The following is a 20,240-nucleotide window of genomic DNA, read 5'->3' on the forward strand; positions in this document are numbered from 1 at the left end:
GTCCTCAATTATACCATAAATTCTTATCATAAATTCATAGCACCATAAATTCAAGTGACTATGTAGAGGCCCAGGTAATAGGGGCTCACTATAAGATTGAATTGGTTGAGATTTACCCAGGATAGTAACATAAGCCTTATAAGCTCCTTGGAGATGGTAGATGCCTAAGAGAGGAGGAAGAGGAATTCCTGCTTTTTTCCCCCTAGATTTAGTCAGGAGTTCTTTGAGCTTTCATGTCAGGTTAAATAAAACCTAACAAGTTATCTTGATTGCTAATGTAATCTGGCTTTTCACATGTGTCAGATAACCTAATATTGAGGCACCCATATGGAAGAGGCTAGATACCACTTGAATGGTTGTAGTCTCTCTCTCCATTGGCTATGTAATCAAATAGGCTGCCAAACAAGTATCATGTTAGGACATTTTCCCTCTTTTTCTCATGTTCAGAAAGGAGGGAAGGTCCTATTCATCCAGTGAGCTATGAACTGACTGGGTGAGGGTGGGTGGGAAAGGCTACCTTCCTCCCATCTTTTGCCCTGTGGCCCTAAGAAACATGCTCGGAGTTTTGTTCTGCTATGTTTCATTTGTTTTTCAGTTCTAGACATAGTCTATGAACACTAATTCTGAATCATCCTTGGAAACTGTATTTCAGGGCTGATATTGTTAGCCCTAAGGAGAGCCATGAGAAACCAAGATACCTGAGACTTGGAGCTTGGTGTGGGATTATACTATATATGTTATGGTTAAAATGAAACTGGAGAACAAGAGTTGCCCAAAATTGAGGGAACGTCATCAGTCTTGGAATCAAATGACATAGAGCTTAGATATTCACAATACTTCTTAAATGTTCAAACCTAAAGAAGAGCTGAAATATAATATATCTTGGCCTTTAGATTGTGTGGCCCAGGGTAGTTACTGCTAACACAACTGTGGCCTTTTCCTTCCTTTTTGCAACTCTAAACATGAACCAAATTCTTGATCCCAGGCAAAATCTGGGGGAAAAGATTTATAGGGGGACTATAAGGCAAGAGATTTTATAAAGAATGCCTCTCAAATGAACCTAATCTATGTAAATCTAAATGCTCTGCTTTAAGCAATAGGTTATACTATCATTTACCAATTATTCTTCTCTTGCAGCTGATATTGGTTTGTATTTGATCTTTAGATATGACACAGGGGCAGTAAAACAGACCTATATAACACTTTGTTTCAAAAAAGGGCTATTTCAGGAATCTACTTATATTTACTATTAAAACTTCCTCACAAGTACCACTTTATTCAACACTTGAGTTATTTTTATTTTGGTGGCAAAAAAAAAAAAATTCTAGTAGTGCCTGGACATAGTAGGCTATCAATAATTATTTATTGATAACTGACTAGACTGGTCTTTATATTTAAGTTATCTCCCCAAGTCAATTCAGTTATAATTTTTTTATAAATGACATTAATAAGGGAAATATTTTTCTAATTTCACCTTGTATTACATAACATATTGCTTAAAAACAAAAAAAATTAACAAAAGCAGTCATGCGAACTAGCTTATGACTTTTTTCATAAAAGTAAATGAAACTAAGAATAAATTGCATATCCTTTGGATTGGTCTCATGGACCTGCTTTGTAGTCTGTTGAAGCCTATGGACAATGTTTTTAAAATGTATAAAACACACAGAAATACAAAGGAAAGCAATTTTGATGAAGCAGAGTTATCAAAAGGTTAAAAAAGCTCAGGAATAGTAGATTAAGAACTTTTGTTTTAGATGATAAGGTATCAAATGAAAATAGAATATCATATCAAAATGCTCAGAAAATATTACTTACTATGAAATGATTGATCCAACTTGGAGAGGTTCCATCTAATTCTCGGTTAAATATAAATTTTCTGTCAAAGGCATAGAAGATCCAGAAGGTAAAAACTACAAACTGAAATAAAAATGTTATAAAAATGTGATGATTCTTTCAGGTAAATTTATAATTTATCACCTTCCAAGATCCAAATCTACTAAGGAGAAGGAAATAGAACTATGGTTGTTTTTTGGCATATCTTCAGATAAAATGCTTGTATACACAAGTAATTTTGCAAATAATCACCAATGATGCCACTAACCTTGGGGTGTAAATCATATGATCACAGATGAAGAATTGGAAGGGTCCATAAAGATCATTTAGTCTACCTCCCTCATTTTATAGATAATATTTTATACATAAGCAAATTGAGATTCAGATAGGTTGAGTGTCTGAACTGAAGTTAAACAGGTAAGGGGAATAAAGCCAGGATTTGAACGCAGACTGTATGGTTCCAAATCCAGAATTCTTTCTAATATACCATAATGTTTCTACAAGGTCACTTTGACCAAATCATCTATTCTCTGAGACAGTTTCTTTAGCTTCAAAACAGGAATGATACTACTTAACTTGCCTATTTCACAAAGTTGTTGTGATGAAATTATTTTATATTCAGAAACCACAGAAATGTGAAACAAGATATATGAAAGTGCTTTACAAATTATAAAGTTCTACACTATTTTATTTTTATAGCTGAGTAATACTTTAGAAACTAACGTATCAAAAATATTTCAAAAGAATATACTTACAGTGCCAATGGGAAATACTAGCACTGAGAACATCCAATCTCGAACATTCACAATGTGGACAGGTAGTCCCTTCCTTCTAGTAGGGTTGCATATATAAATTACATCATGAATGACACAGATTACAAATAATACAATTTGAAGACTCTAAAAAAGACACATACATTAGAAAGTAACTTCAATTTCTTTCTAAAAATAAAAATCAATGATTTTGACTTAATGAATTTGGTTAGTTGTTGAAAAAGTGAGGAACCAATTTTTATACTGTTTTATATTCCTTTATGATACTCTTTTCTCAATACATCAGTGTTTTCCAACTCTATTTTTGTCCTATGGTACTACTTACTTACATTCTTAATTTTATATGTTCCTGATTAGTCAATCAACAAGAAATAAAAAAAAATTCTTACTATGTGCTAGGTACTGGACTAATCACTAGGAATATATATATATATATATATATATATATATATGTATATATATTTCCCTATATATCTATATCTATAATATACCAATTATATATGTGTGTAAATATATAGTCTTTTCAAGAACCTCACTTTCTAATAGGATAGGTAAATAACTAGTTATGTGCAAGATTATCTAGAAGATAATCATTTTCCTTCATTTTGCAGTATTTATTCATAGATGCCTGAAATAATTTACAAACTCTGAAAGCTATACTCCTTTTGCATTAAGGTTTTCCTTTTGATTTGCTTATGCTCATGACCTCTGAGTCTTTTTTCAGAGTTAATTCTAGGCTTTCTTCCCCCTTTTTTCTCCTATTACTCACTTTCTGATTCCCACCCCTTTCCTGGTTTCCCTTGAGGCTGGATATCAAAGCATTCCAAACTTTTCCCACTCTAGGCAATTCATGGTTCTGATCCAAGTGATTTTGAATTTTCTTTCCCTTATCCAAAAATCTGACAGATCTTGCTCTTCTAATTTGCTTATAGTATCACTCTTTATGTCTAAATCATGAACCCATTTTGATCTTGTTGGGTTTATTTTACATTCTGCAACTCTGCTAAAGTTGTTAATTGTTTCAAGTAATTGATTGTGTAGAATTCTCTAAATATATTATCATATCTGCAGAGTGACAATTTCATTTCCTTATTACATACTCTAATTCCTTTCATTTCTGTTTTTTTCTTTTATTGCTAAACCTAACATTGAATAACAGTATAGAAAATGAGCATTTTTATTTCATCCCTAATCTTCCCTATTTCTTTAGAGGGCATTGCCATCATTCTAGGGATTGAAATTTACAACTTCAGGGTCATCCTTGTTTTTTTTTTTTTCATTCTTCTATATCCCACATATACAATCAGTTGTCAATTCTGATCAACTTAACCTCCACAACATTAATACCCATTTTTTATTTGCTATTCATAGGCCACTACCCTAATTCAGACCCTAACCAATGACTCCTCTGGACTATTGAAATAGTTTTAATTGTTTTTTCAGTCTCAAATCTCTTCATACTCCCATCCTTCCTCCCCACAACTGCAAATATGATTTTCTTTTATTAAAAAATAGCTTATTTTCAAATTACGTGCAAAGATAGTTTTCAACATTCACCCTTGCAAAACCTTGTGTTCCAGATTTTTCTCCCTCCCTTCCCCCACTCTCTCCCCTAGATAGTAAATAATCCAATATATGTTAAACATGTACAATTCTTCTATACACATTTCCATAATGTGATTTTCTTAAAGCACCTATCTAACCATCTCATTCTCACTCAATAAACTCAAGTGCTTTGCTTTTAGTGCAAGGATTTAGATATAAACTCATTTGTTTGGCAAGTAAAGCATTTTACAGCCTGGGTCTTATCTATATATTTTTTTCCATTTTATGCATGATTCCCCTTCTTGTACTTTGTAGCCCATCCAAATTAGCCTTCTTGCTATTCTTCACACTTGATATTTTATTCCCAAATCTGTGCTTTTTTTTTGAATGTCTCCCATGCTTATAATGTACTTACTCCCTCCTAATCACTGCCTTTTAGAATACCTTGTTTTCTCCAAAATTCAGCTCATGTACCCCTTTTAAAGAAGCTTTTTCTCAGCTCCCCAGCTGTTTATGTCTTCTTTCTGAAATTATCTTGTATTTGTTTTGTATATATCAATATTCTGTATGTATCTGTTGTCCATGTCAATAGAATATAAGCTCCTTGACAGCAAGAAATGTTTCATTTTTATCTTTTTATTTCCAGCACAAGCATATTGCCTGACTCAAAGTCAGCACTTAATAAATGCCTTATTAATTGGAGAAGAAATTTAACAATTTAGAAATTTAACAATCACAAACACTCCCACAATTTAACAAGTGGGAGAGAAATTATTAGGCAGCCATTTGCTTGAAAAAGATCTTGGGGTCTTAGAGGACCAAAAAATCTTATTGTAATTGTAACCAAAAATCAGATGTAATTAATGTGGTCAAAAACTGCATTAAGAAAAGCATACTTTTCAAAAATAAGGAACTGACAGATCCATTGTTCTCTTCTCTTATCAGATCTCATAGGGAGTATTATTTCATTTTTAGTTGCTATGGTTTAAAAAGGAATGGCATTGGTAAGCTAGAGCATCCAGAGAGAGGCAACGAGGAGAGTGAAAGCGTTTAAGTCCATCACATATGATAATCAGTTGATGAAACTGGACATGTTTATCCAGGAAAATAAGATATGATAGCAGTCTTCAAATATTTGAAGGTGATCATGTTAAGAAAGGATTTAACTTTTCTGTTTGGTCTAGAAGTTTGAATAGAAGTGATGGGTGGCAGTTAACAAAAAGCAAATTTAGGTTTATTGTCAGTAAAAAAAACTTCCTTAACAATTAGTTCTGTCTAAAAGTAGAATGGCTAGCTTTGAAAGGTTGTGGGTCCCTGCCCTTGAAGGATTTTAAGCAGAGGTCAGATAATCACTTATTGGGCTTGCCAAAAAAATTATTTTATGGAGAACTCACACAGGGCATGCACTCCTCACAAAATGGTCAAAAAAAGCAATTCAAGGTATCTCTTAAGATAGATAAAATCAATTGTATGACAGGACTGACAATGGTGTTACAGGACCACCCAGCAAGGTGTGCCCTTATCAGTGAAGATGCTGTGCTATGTGAGCAGTGCAAAACTGAATTAGGCCAAAGGAAACTCGAGATATGCAAGATTAGAGAAACTACCCCAAATGTTCACATGGACTATTTATGTCTGACCTATGGCAGAGTATTCCAAGCTCATATTGGTCTGATCAGCCATAGTCAGACACACTATAACTCAATTCTAACATAGAGATGTCATTTTGGTCCTCTTCAAGAATGAAGGACAATAATCATGTTACAGTAAGAATTCCTTTAGGGGTGTGATTGGACTAGATAACCTCAAAGGCAATTCTCAAATTTTTTGTGAATATCAATTTGGAAAATTTGTAAAGGATGTACTGGAAAGGGCAGAAATTCAATGAAGGGATTAGAAGGATTCAGTCTTCATAAGAGGTGATAAAGACCTGAATTAGGATGACTGTAGTTGGACAGAGGATGAATGGGGGAGATTTTGTGGAGATAGAATTGCCAATATTTGCAACTAATTGGATATGGGAGGAGTATTAAGGCACATAAAGAATAAAGAATAACTCTTACATTGCAAACCTGATTTAGCAAAAGAATGGGGTATTCCTTGGACTACAAGGAATAACTTGTATTGTTTATTTTTTATGTCTTATCTCCTCAACTGGAATATAATTTTTAAAAATGTCATATACTTTTGTCTAATAACTTTGTACTTCCAGTATCTATAACAGTGTCTTTAGGGCATGTACTTAATAGGTGGTAGGTTGTAGATGGGAATGTTTGTTAAGGGCTTTTGATTCAAGGTAGTTGGTTTGAAAAACAAGGCCATTGAAAAACCTGAGTGGCACAATATTAAAAGAATTTAAAAAACCCACAAAAACAAAACAACCTCTTTTCAGTTGCTGTTTGAAACTTTCTGGTAACCCTGCACTAGATAATAACAGTTCATATTTATAAAGGTTTACAAAGTTCTTATAGGGTTCTATACAACGCTATAAAGTGGTACAAAAAGTATTATTTTCCCCATTTCACAGATGAAAAAATTGGGCTTCAAAAAAGGTTAAATGGCTTGCCCGCAGTCACAGTGTTTTGAGAGACACACATTTTCCAGTTTTTGAGCTTTTGGGTCCAACAAACATTAAATGAACCTGTTCTAAAATGAAGAGGGTACCTTAATTATAACAATTGATATTTTCATGATTCCCTAAGGTTGTAAGGTTTTATTTACATTCTTTTATTTGATCCTTACAACTCTGTAATGTAAGTATATTATCATCTCTATTTTACAGATGACAAATTTGTGACTTAAAGAGCTTAAGGGACTTGCCCAGGACCACTCAGCTAATAAGCTATGTGTAAGAGAGAAGAGCATTTGGAGATTTAAAGTCCTATATTTGAACTCCTTGGAGTGAAATCCAGAACTCTACCCAGGCAGAGGAGTACATTATGACACTACAGAGCAAACTCCAGTAGGGTTGGAGGCTAATTTCAGAGTCTGAGGAAAAGAGAAAAATCTTAAAAAGCAAAGGAGAAGGTTTAGCTAGCTATGACCCGAGAGGGTTTCCAATCTAGGAAAACAGGAAGGGATGACAGTTTCAAAGGGCTAAGGATCATCCTCTATGACTCCCTTCCTCATCTTTAGGAGATTGGGGCTCTCTCCCTTGTCCAGTTACTTTGAATTTACTTATCTGAATGACAGAATCAGAGAGAGTCGGAACCTCAGACACCATCTAGTCCAACCCTATTGTTTTACAGGTGGGGAAGCTGAGGTCCAGAGAGGTATTGTTGTTGTTGTTTTTAACTTGCTTACAGGATAGTAAAGGTCAGAGTTGGGGCTGGAAGCTAAGTCTCCTGACTCTGGAGATAGGATTTCCCACCCAAGCACCCGTTTCCCTTTCACTACCAGTTTTTCCCTGGTTTAGGGTAAGCCCCCTACTCCAACCCTTCCTAGTGGGAGGGCGATGGGAGGGAGAGGCAGTCTCCGGGTTTGCTTTATTTCTCCTGTTGGCCTTTATTTTCTTTGAATCCCCAATCTTGCAAGTAGTAGCTACTTTAATCTTCACTTGCTGAGTTAAACATAAAGACAGCGTTAAGCACTCTGTCTTTTAGTGACTGAATGACAGCGGCGGCTGAGAAGGTAAAAAATGGCTTCGGCGGAAAGGGTTAGGACGGGACCCTGGCGCCCCAAACCTGGTTGAGAAAAGTCAGGTACTTCCAGGGGCCTCCGAAGGTTCTTTTCATCTCCAGGTAAGGGTCGTTCGTCAGGCCTACATTCTGGGTGACCACGAAGACCGACCAGAACAGACACACACAGTGCGCCACCATCAAGGCTCGGCCGGTGGAAAGCGGCTCCATGTTCTGGCTCCTACGACGGTCCCCAACGACGGTTTGCTTTCCCGCGCCGCCCTCGTGGCTCTGCCCCGCCCTTCACACCTCGTGCCCCTTCTCCGCCTCCTCTCCGGCTCCCCTCCTTCTGTCTAGAACACAGGGCGGCTTCGAATGCTCCGCATCCTGCCACACGTGCATCGCGCAGGTGTGGGGTTCTAGGCGAAGCCTTAGAGTTAGCAGCGGAGCGCAGGGGGCGAGGTTAGTGGGGAGTGACTTACCGGGGATTGGAAGCCGGCGAGGGCAGAGAGGGAAACACAGCTCCAAGAACTTGTCAGGGGCCGACTGTGGGTCCCTTCCGTGGCGTCTAAATGAGTCAAGCCCGATCAGTCAATAAAAAATCAAGCATCTACTGTATGCCAGAAGCTCCGCTAATCTCGGGATAAAAAAGGAAGCAAAACAGATAGTCCCTGCCCTCCAGGAGCTTACAAACTAACAAGGAAGCCAGGAAACACGCACGTGGACAAATCAGCTATGGAAGAGAGAAATAGAAAATTATCCCCATGCCCATCGGTTGGAGAATGGCTGAATAAATTGTGGTATATGAAAATTATGGAATATTACTGTTCTGTAAGAAATGACCAGCAGGATGAATACAGAAAGGCCTGGAGAGACTTACACGAACTGATGCTGAGTGAAATGAGCAGGACCAGGAGATCATTATATACTTCAACAACAATACTATATGATGACCAGTTCTGATGGACCAGGCCATCCTCAGCAACGAGATCGGCCAGATCATTTCCAATGGAGCAGTAATGAACTGAACTAGCTATGCCCAGAGAAAGAACTCTGGGAGATGACTAAAAACCATTACATTGAATTCCCAATCCCTATATTTATGCCCACCTGCATTTTTGATTTCCTTCACAAGCTAATTGTACAATATTTCAGAGTCTGATTCTTTTTGTACAGCAAAATAACGTTTTGGTCAGGTATACTTATTGTGTATCTAATTTATATTTTAATGTATAACATCTACTGGTCATCCTGCCATCTAGGGGAGGGGGTGGGGGGTAAGAGGTGAAAAATTGGAACAAGAGGTTTGGCAATTGTTAATGCTGTAAAGTTACTCATACATATAACCTGTAAATAAAAGGCTATTAAATAAAAAAAAAAAAGAAAAGAAAATTATTCCCAAAGGGAAGGCACTAGAACTGAGAGAAGGGGTATGGAAGGTGAGATTTTAGTTGGCATTTGAAGGAAACCTGGGAGGTCCTGAAGCAGAGATGAGGAGGCTGAGTGTACTATACATGAGGGACAGCCAGAAAAAAATGAATCCCAAGTCCCTGGTATAGCTGGGAAACTATTGTCACGGGGTGCAAGAGTAGATGGGAAGTAGGTGAGGAGGCTAGATGAAGGGCTTTGAATGCCAAGCAGAATTTTGTATTTGGTCCAGGAGTCACAGGAAACCACTGGAGTTTGAAGAGGAGGCACAAAAGTGAAAGGTAGAGATAGGGTTGGCCTGGCTTTGAGAAAATCACTTGGGTATTTGAATAGGGCAGGATGGGATTGGAAGGTCCTCCAGCAGGCACTAGTCTGTGAGTGAGGTGATGAGGGTCTGCATTAAGGGTGGTGGCTATACCAGAGGAAAGAAGGGGGTGTAGTGGAAAGATCAAATCGACAAAGGTCAAATTGACAAGCCTTGGTGATGTAGTGGATGTGGGGGTAGGGGTAGGTGAGCAGTTGAGGATAAACACCCAAGTTGAAAGCCTGAGTGTCAGGAAGGATGGTATCGCCTTCTGTTGAGATATGGAAGGTGGAAGCCAGGAAGGAGGATTTAAAGGTAAAGAAAATGAGTTCAAATTTGGACATGTTGAGTTTACAATTTTTCTTGAACTTCCAGTTCATGATGTTGGAAGGGCATTTGTGGATGCAAGATTGGAGGTCAGTAAAAAAGTTTGAAACAAGAGATAGAGTTGAGAATCATTACACTAATGTTAAACGGCTATTACTGCACACTTTGAATTGTATATTTTGGCAGCTTTTGAGAGGTATTATTTTATTGCCCTTCTACACCCTTTACTTCTTCCTCTTCATCCCATGCTTCCCCTACCCCCACCTCAGCTTGGTGCAACTCCAACATAAGATTTTTTTCTTCCCTTTTTCTTTCCACCATGATGAAAATGCTGTGCTTCATTTTCTGGAGTTCTTCTGGTCATTTTTTTCTCCTCCTCTTTTGATTTGGTGTAGCTTTGCAAGAGGAGGTTGTCTTAATATCAAAAGCAGGGACACCTGGATGATGCCAAATATATCTTCAGTTTAAAAATTTTGTCAGTAGCTAAATATTTCGGAAGTTTGGAGAAACTTCATTTTCCTGATAGGCTAATACATAACAGTTTTGGCTGTCTACACAGAACTCTGTTTGGGTTTGAAGTTTAGAACGTTCAATGTCAGAGTAATATTAGTGTTGAATCTTGGAGAGCATTTAGTCCAACTACCCACAGTTTACAGAAGGAGAATCTGATGACCAAAGTTACAAAGTTAGATGAGGCAGTGCTTGCACTAGAACTCAATTCACTTGATAAGCAATGGCTTCCAACTTCCATATTTATTATTAACTTCCTACTAGGGAGAGACTCAGAGTCTTGGAAGTCTGGGAGAGAGAAGGTTCGGTGCACTCCTAGGAATCAGGAAAAAAATGGGCTCAAGCCCTGGTGCTGTCACTTAATAGCTATATCTTGATAATCATTATTTGCATATCTGAACTTTTTCTTTCTTTCTTTCTTTCTTTCTTTCTTTCTTTCTTTCTTTCTTTCTTTCTTTCTTTCTTTCTTTCTTTCTTTTTTTTTTTTTGCTGAGGCAATTGGGATTAAGTGACTTGCCCAGGGTCACACAGCTAGGAAGTATTAAGTATCTGAGGCCATATTTGAACCCAGGCCTTCCTGAATTCAGGACTGGCACTTTTATCCACTACACCATCTAGCTGCCCCAGAATTTTATTTCTTTATAAAATGAGCATAATAATGTTTGTACCAACTACCTTTATGGATTGTTGTGATGAAAGGATTCAATTAATATGAGTTGTCATATTAATGACATTTTGAAGGTCAGTGGAAGCCATATGATGAATTTTATCTAGAAAATAAATTTAGAAGCAGTATGATGTAGTGAAAGAGCTCTGAATTTGAAGTCAGGTTAGAATTTTTAATCCCAATACATAATAGATCCTTACTATGAAGCTGTATTTCCATACTCAAAGTAAAACAGAAAAAACTGAGATTACATGAGAAACTAAATTTCTGTTTTGTATAGCTAGACAGAATACCTGTAATAGGAAGGATTAAATTAGATGACATTGAATGTTCTCATTCCAGCTTTAAATCTATAATAATTTAGATGGTTACTTCTCTGATTTTCTCTAGCACAGGACCGGTAATTTCATAAAGAGAAATATTTGCAGACTTTAAAATCTCCCTTGGAGAAAGGAGAAGAAGCTAGAAATATTTATTCTGTTTCCTTTTGAACCAAATAATGACACCTTCCCTTCTCCCCCAACAAGGTGGGGGGAGAGACAGACAGACAGACGGACAGACAGAGACAGAGACGGACATACAGAGAATATGTATGTGACAGAAAGAATCCAACCCTCACAACCCATGGGACCTTGCCCCATGAAGAGCTTTGCTATATTTGTTACAAGGGATGATTCCCCGGGAGGAGCAAAAAGGAGGGATACATTGGATATCTAGCTTTAATCTACTGGACACCTTACTCTGGCAGAAGCCCTACCTTAGGAGAAGATCTGATAATCAAAAGACCTTTTGGAGGTTGGAGGAGCGGAAACACAGTAGATCAAGATAAGGTGAAAGAGCAGCTCATTAGTGGAAAGGGGGTAGGGAATCCAGTCCTGTCCCCAGGTTGGTGTCATTGGCAAAGCCTTCCCTTCTTCAAGGTTATGCTCTGCCCAAAGATCCAAATTTTACTCTTTCTTCCTCAGAGTCCCAGATGAAAGCATAGTATGGTGAAAAGTACTGGACAGTGAGAGGACATAGGTTGCTTTTGTCTGCCATTTCCTACCTGTGGGTTCTTGGGCAAGTCTCTTAATTTCTTTGGGCCTCAGTTCCTTATCTATAAGTTGAGGGACTTGGTCTAGATGAACTTTAAGATCCCTTCTAGCTCTATATCTTTGTTACTATCAAAATCCATTTATATCATAGGACTTTTAGAGTAATGATACTACAAAATGAGCCATGGAAATTTGCTGTCTCATTCCATGTAATTTTTGGACCTGATGTAAGTAATTCATTTGGAGTGTTGCATAGTGTACATGATGAAAAATGCTAAGTCCTAGACCTGAATTGCCTTCTGTGAGCTTAATTTTCCAGATCTGTCAAAGAAGGAAAGATTGGACTTCACTATCTCATCTCTAAAGTTTCTTCCAGATCTGATATTGTATGAAACTATCTGTATAAAAAGAAAAAAATAAATCAATCTGTAATGTCTACTAAACTTGACCAGATGCTATTTCCTATCATTCTGATAGGAATCATTTTCAAATTATTACTGGGAAGGGAGTGGAAATAAAAAGAAAAATACTGGAATAACCAATGTCTACATTAGTAATTATTACTAAAACTTTGAATGATTGAATTTTAGGGCTGGAACAAACTTTGAGCTAATTTAGTTCACCTCATGTGGAAGGAATTCACAGAAAAGCTTAATTCTATTATAGTTTTAGAAATGGACCTGGAAATTTGTAGATCATCTAATCTGAAACCTTCATTTTACAGATGAGAAAATTGAGACCTAGAGAGGTTAAGTGTTTGTACAGGGTTGAACAACTAGTAAGCAAGAGAGTCTGGATCAAAACCCAGGGGTTCTGGGACCCTTTCCATTGCAGTTTTTTAAAAAATTAAAACAAACAAAAACAAACTTGACACATTTTGTCAAGAAGGACGGTGCTAAGCTAATCTCCCTATTGAACATATTTCCCCCCCCCCAAAAAAAAAATTGCCAGTTGCTGACAGAAAGTAAGGGCTGGTAGGTGGCCCTCTATAGGAAAAAAATATTTTGGGCAGCCAGATGGCACAGTGGATAGAATGATTGGCCTAGATTCTGAAAGATAGACATTTAACTGGCTGGGTCACCTTGAGCAAATCACTTAACCCTGTTTGCTCCAGTTTCCTTAGCTATATCTGGAGAAGGAAATGGCAAACCATTCCAGCATCTTTGCCAAGAAAACCCAGATGAGGTCACAGTAGGTTGGATACAGCTGAAAAATGACTGAACAACAAAAAGAAAAATGGAGAACCAAGGCATAGTGGCTAGAGAATTGGCCTTAGATTCAGGAGGCTTGGGTTTAAGTTTTGTCCCTAACACGTTCTGGTTTGAAGGCAAATCCCTTGATGATCTGACACTATGAAGTTATTGAGGTGCTGCTGCACTTTATATCAGTGAAATCCCAGCTCAGAAAAAAATACTAGAACAAAGATGTGAAATACGTGGGCAGCTAGCAACTCTTCCCAGTAAAGTCTGAACCATATTAAAATGTAATTGGAAAATATTTAACACAATAAAAAATGAAACATAGATATTGCATTTTAAAATTGTTGATTTGAGGCTTGCATATTGGGATCCCTATATAAAAATTAGTGGCCCCTATTTCTATTCAAAGGAAATAATGAAAAAGAACTAGAATGAGAGGATGATAACACTTCTGAGTCTCAAGTTATAAAGCATTTATCAAAATTATTTGGGATTTTAAAGGAAAAAAATAAACTAAAACTGCATCAGTACAACAGATTAGATAAACAACAAAAAGATGCACAGTAATTTAGGATTTGATTGATTCTAGAAGATAATCACTGGGGAAAAGACTCTATTTGACAAGAACTTTTAGAAAAAACTATAAAGTAGTTTGGCATAAATTAGATTTAAATCAGTATCTTAAATCATAAATCTCAAGTCCAAAATGTAAATATAACACAATAAAACAATTAGAAGAGAACCCGGTCAGGAACCCTTTGCAGTTATTTTTAGGAAGAAAAAAAATTTTTTTAAATTTAAAGCTTTTTATTTTCAAACATGTGTGCTTTTAAAAATAATAGCTTTTTATTTTCAAAATATATGCAAAGATAGTTTTCAACATTCATCCTTGCAAAACCTTGTGTTCCAAATTTTTTCTCCCTCCCTTCCCGCTACCCTTTCACCTAGACAGTATAGGTTAAACATGCCCAGTTCTTCTAAATATTTCCACAATTATCATGCTACACAAGAAAAATCAAATCAACAAGGAAAAAAATGAGAAAGAAAATAAAAACCAAGCAAAATATAATAAAAAAGATGAAAATACTATGTTGTGATGCATACTCAGTCCCTGCAGTCCTCTCTCTGGGTGCAGTTGGTTTTCTCTATCACAAGTGTGTTGGAACTGACCTGAATCACCTCCTTGTTAAAAAGAGCTACGTCTATTAGAGTTGATCATCAGATAATCATCTTGTTTTTGTGTACAATGTTCTCTTGGTTCTACTCAATTCACTTAGCAGCAGTTCTTGCAAGTTTCTCCAGGTCTTTCTGCATTGTTTAGGAAGAAAATTCTTAAACAAAAGATAGAATCACATTTGATTTCATAAAAATGTTAAAAGTATTTATACAAGCAAAATCAATGTAGTTAGGATAAGAAAGGAAATCCGATCAGGAAAAAAATTGGCAATAAATATATTTTATAAAGCCAGAGTGGGGAACATCTATCTAATAAACCATACAAAGCCTGCAAAATCATTTGCCATGGTAATAATGATAGGTACAACAATCTCCCATTACTTGAGTTCTATAAGTTGATAATTTTGTATGACTTGTGAATGATGTTATAAATATACAAATGGTCTTTGGCAGAAAAAAGTTTCCTGCTGTAAAGGTTTAGTATATAAAATTTACAGGGAATTAATCGGATGTAGAAAATCAACTGCTATTACAAAAAGTTTTTAAAAGAATTGTAATCTTGTAGCATGTCACTGATAATAAGAAAAATACAAATCAAAACTACTCTGGGGTTTTTACTTTGTACCCAACAAATTGGCAGAGATGGGAACGAAGTGTTAGAAGAGCTCTTATAGGTGAAATTCTGAATTAAATCATTCTGGATGGCATATATAAAATTATGTTTTAAAAAGTGATTGAAATGTCCATATCCTTTTACTCAGTACCGCTGGAATCCAAAGATATCTAACCTAGAAAAGTCGCATATGTACCAAAACATTCAAAATGTCATTTTTTTTTGGTAGCAAAGAAATAGAAGCACATGTAGCTGCCCAATAATTGGAAAATGACAGAACAAATTATGACATATGGATATAATGGAGTATTGGTAATACTACAAAAAATTGTGAATATGAAAAATGTAAAGAAGAATGGAAAGCTTATATGAACAGATACAAAATGAAATAAGCAGAACCATGAAATAATATGTATTATAATTATGTAACAACAATGAAGCTATAACAAAATGATATTAAATGCTAGATAATCATAATGACCAAGAGGCTTGATTATGGGAAACACTTGAAAAAATATACTATTCCCCTTTTCATTGCAGAGGTTGAGGACTATGGGTGTGACATACTGCATTTGCTTTTATATATCATTGATTTATTTATTCATCAGTTTTTCTAAGCTGCCACCTTTTCATTTTTGTTACAGTGAGTGGATTTTGGGATAAGGAAAGAGTTTTTTGAAGTGAATAATATAAAAACAAAAAGTCATATATCATACAAATTAAATTTTTAAAAATTAATTATAGGTCCGAGACTTTCACCCCATTCTCTGCCATTTCCAAAAAATAAAAAGGATGTTTTAAAATTTTTTTCTCAATAGTATTTTTTTATTATAGCTTTTTATTGACAGTACATATGCATGGGTAATTTTTCAACATTGTCTCTTGCACTCACTTCTGTTCCAACTTTTCAAACTTCCTTCCCTCCACCCCCTTCCCTAGATGGCAGGCAGTCTCACACATGTTAAATATGTTAAAGTATATCTTAGATACAATATATATGTGCAGATCTGTATAGTTCTGTTGTTGCACAAGAAAAATCAGATTCAGAAGGAAAAAATAACCTGGGAAGAAAAACAAAAATGCAAGTAGTCCACATTCATTTTCCAGTGTTCTTTCTCTGGGTATAGCTGATTCTGTCCATCATTGATCAATTGGAACTGAATTGGATCTTGTCTTTGTTGAAGATACCCACTTCCATCAGAATAGATCTTCATATAGTATTGTTGTTGAAGTGTATAATGATCTCCTGATTCTGCTCTTTTCACTCAGCATCACTTCATGTAAGTCTCTCCAGGTGTCTCTGAAATCATCCTGCTGGTTGTTTCTTACAGAACAATAATATTCCATAATATTCATATACCATAACTTATTCAGACACTCTCCAATTGATGGGCATCTACTCAGTTTCCAGTTTCTGGCCATTACAAAGAGGGCTGCCACAAACCTTTTGGCACATACAGGTCCCTTTCCCTCCTTTAAGATCTCTTTGGGATATAAGCCCAGTAGAAACACTGCTGGGTCAAAGAGTATGCACAGTTTGATAACTTTTTGAGCATACTTCCAAATTGCTCTCCAGAATGGCTGGATGTGTTCACAATTCCACCAACAATGTATCAGTGTCCCAGTTTTCCCACATCCCCTCCAACATTCCACATTATCTTTCCCTGTCATTCTAGCCAGTCTGACAGGTGTGTAGTGGTATCTCAGAGTTGTCTTAATTTGCATTTCTCTGATCAATAGTGATTTGGAGCACCCTTTCATATGAGTAAAAATAGTTTCAATTTTATCATCTGAAAATTGTCTGTTCATATCCTTCAACCATTTATGAATTGGAGAATGGCTTAATTTTCACTATATGCTACTGATACCAAATTTTATATTTGACCAGAGTTTTGCCCTCGAGAAGTCTATCTACTTCCCACTCCAAAAGTATCACTGTAAATAAATCAAAAAGGCAAAAAATAAATGTATATTCCTTTGAAATTGAGTTCCAATTTCCCATTCTCTACAACTAGAATCTGATGATGATAATGTTGCCTTTTTTTCCTACAGCACTTTTCTCATAACATCTTTGAAAAGGATGGATTATGAGTATTTAATTGTTATCTTCATTTCACAGATAGGAGAACTAAGATTTAGAGAAATGAAATGATTTTCCAGTGATGGCACAGAGTATGGTAGGTACTGGTTGGGTCATAAACCTGGATCTCTTGACTTCATCAGCAGAGTCCTTTCCTTTACCCCATGCTTCCTCTTTGTTATCCGGAATCAAGCGTTCTCCCTCCATGTCCATCCCCCACTCCCCTTCAGAGTTTTATGAGACTGTTGTCATCTGTGCTATTTTTACAACTGGTTTGTTTACTTTGGTAACCCAAGACTCAAAGCCCATTGTATAAGATTCTCCTCAGTATTGGAGATTTATTATCATGGAGGTTTAGGCCTGTGTGAGGAGCACAGTTGGTGAGAACTTCAAAGGAGACAGATCCTGTTTTTAGGTTTCCAGTTTCAAGAAAGAAAATACTCAGTTTCATTAGTTATCATTAGGTTCCTAAAGGGAGAGAAGGACTCCAGGAAGAAGCCAACATTTAGAGAGAATCAAAGAGAGAGAGAGAGAGAGAGAGAGAGAGAGAGAGAGAGAGAGAGAGAGAGAGAGAGACAGGTAAATCAATCAATCAATCTATCTATCTACATATATAGATAGATAGAGAGAGAGAGAGAGAGAGAGAGAGAGACATACACAGATAGTTATATATATGTGTGTACATACACACACATATAGAGAGAGACAGAGATAGAAACAGACATATATATATATATATATAAATACATACATATATAGAAACAGAGACAGAGACAGAGAAAGAGAGACAGAGACAGAGACAGATATAGAGAGAGACAGATAGATATATATAAAAGACAGAGACAGATATAGAGAGACAGACAAATAAGAGGATGAGAATACTTGTACACTTCTTCCATCTGAAAAGATCATTATCAGAAGCTCAACTTGAACCTAGGAATCATCTCTAACAAAACTTGGGACAGCACATAAAAAATTGTAGTCTGGGAAATTTTCTCTGAGGAGAATAGTGGTCAGCCTTTGGTTCTGACCTCCTGCTTCCCTTGATCAGAGCCTACTTTGGAGAAGTTTGAGTGGGTTAAACTATTCATCTCTCCCTGCAGAGGTAGACCTGTAGGCAAATGCATGTGGACACAGATATACACTTCTCCCTTATACTGTCCTTAAGAAACAAGTTGCTTCACCTGTGCCAGCCTTTTCATAGGGTAAAAACTTTTCCCATGCATTCCCTTTCAGTGTGCTACTCTTTACATTTCTTACTCTGAAACTTCCTGGAGAAGTCATGGGGGTGGAGAGGTACGGTAAACAAAGGTGTTGCTGCCAGGTCCAGAGGAAGTTCAGATTTGGGGAGTGAATAGAAACCCAAAAGACTTCAGGAACAGATAATGGCAGACGGATGTGTTTTTCATGGCTGTGGCCCTAATGCCCAAGCACAGCACCAAACATTTAAGTTAAAGAGAGGGAGGGCCAGTTTATGTTCCCTCTAAGAATTAGGGATTTCTTGTCACTATGGAAACATAAATCTAAGCATTAAAGAGCCAGGAAAAAACTCACCACTGTTACCCTGGCAACAGGAAAAACCCAACAGTATTAGAGACAGCGAGATAGTGCATCTTCAGTCCCTCTAATTAAGTTATTGGGAAGAAGTTGAAGGGGCTTGAGTGACTCACCTGAAGCAGAGGAATCATGAACTCTTTGCTTTGAGAAAGGAAATTGCCAGACTTTATGTGCCAGAGAAGTTGTTTAATATGGTAAAATGATCACTGAAAATTCCTTGATACCATTGCTCTGAGAGTGACCTCTATATTATATCACAGAGCTTCAAATCAAATAATATCTGGACCTTTTACTGCTAATGACTGAAGAGTAGAAGAAAGGGATCTGGAGAGATCTGCAGCCACTGAAAAATATGTTAACTCCTTGGGTTGGGATGGATAGCTAAAACACTTTTCCATGTTACTGTTCCTCAGTATAAATGAAAAATATGAAAAAATGTCAAGATGCACTTCTTCAAACAAAATTAATATGTTCTAAACTCACTCTGTGGTCTACATTTGAGAAAAAAAAGATTATTTTGCTGCAGAAAGAAGAATGTCAGCAGTAATATTTTTGGGGATCACATATTAGTTTAATTATTATATTCTACCAAGATTATTGTTATTGTTTTTGGTTTTGGTTTGGTATCTTCAGAGCCTAAGATAATTAAATGTGATATCAAGCTTTCTCATTTGATACCCCTATGAAATATGTATTTATAGAGCCCTTGAAACAACTTCAAAAGGTTGGTAAGGGAGTTTCTGTTCTGTTTGGCAGCACAGTGAGATTGTATATTCTTGATGTTAAATTCTAAACTCGGTGGTAAGCTATATTTATGGGGAAAATTGCATAAGCACATAAAGGAATAAGTATTCTTTTTGTAGAATGGTGTCTTAAGAAATCATAGTCTAAACCCATCCATTTACTTATTTTTGAGGCTTTGACATACTCTTTTTCTGATTTGGGCTAGTTTACCCCTCCTTAAATAGCCTGGTGGTTCTTTGCTGCTGGGGGATTCATCATATTGATGTCTGATTTAGTGCATATGTCCAAAGGGACTTTGGTCCCTTTGCAGCTCAGAACGCCTATAATTCAATGATCCACTAGCCTAATCCTTCCCAGTAGCAGGAATTCTATGTATGGACCATCATGCCTGGCCTAATACAATGCCTTCATTTCAAAGATGAGGAAATTGAGGCCTGGAAAAATGATGAGGAGTGTCCAAACATATATAGCTAGTAAGTGGCAGAGCCAAAATTTGAACTTAGGTCTTTTGGTTGTGGCCCAAAGCTCTATTTACTATATTTTCCTACCACTATTACATTTTCTTCTTTGGTGTTTTTGACCACTCTTTAGTCTATTGCCTAAACAAAATGCAAGATAGGGGTTGACAAAAATAAAATAAACAATCATTATAAAGAATAAAATGTAGTAAAAGTCATGTCTTTTTAAGGAAATATGAATGACTAAAACAAAAATAGAAAAATTAATGAATGATTATTCATATTTATAAAATAATTATTCACTTTTCTAAAGGAAGCATAAAGCATTCAGTGTGATTCTGTAGTCCATTTAAGCTACAGTTCAGTTCTTAG

At 36.3% G+C, this 20,240-nt stretch overlaps 1 protein-coding gene across 1 annotated transcript in view; it reads right to left on the bottom strand.

Annotated features, from left to right (window-relative positions):
* Window positions 1-8,090, bottom strand: part of LOC100929883 (androgen-induced gene 1 protein-like) — a 38,394-nt gene extending 30,304 nt beyond the window's left edge. The window contains exons 1-3 of the mRNA XM_012539653.2: window positions 7,838-8,090; window positions 2,592-2,735; window positions 1,819-1,920 (exon numbers count right to left, since the gene is read on the bottom strand). Of these exons, the coding sequence (XP_012395107.1) occupies window positions 1,819-1,920; window positions 2,592-2,735; window positions 7,838-8,002 (411 nt within the window). The 5' untranslated portion in view covers window positions 8,003-8,090. The remainder of the gene's footprint in view (window positions 1-1,818; window positions 1,921-2,591; window positions 2,736-7,837) is intronic.
* Between the last annotated feature and the right edge of the window lie 12,150 nt (window positions 8,091-20,240).

Source organism: Sarcophilus harrisii, chromosome 2 (assembly GCF_902635505.1).
Source record: "Sarcophilus harrisii chromosome 2, mSarHar1.11, whole genome shotgun sequence".
In the NCBI taxonomy this organism is placed as follows: Eukaryota; Metazoa; Chordata; class Mammalia; order Dasyuromorphia; family Dasyuridae; genus Sarcophilus; species Sarcophilus harrisii.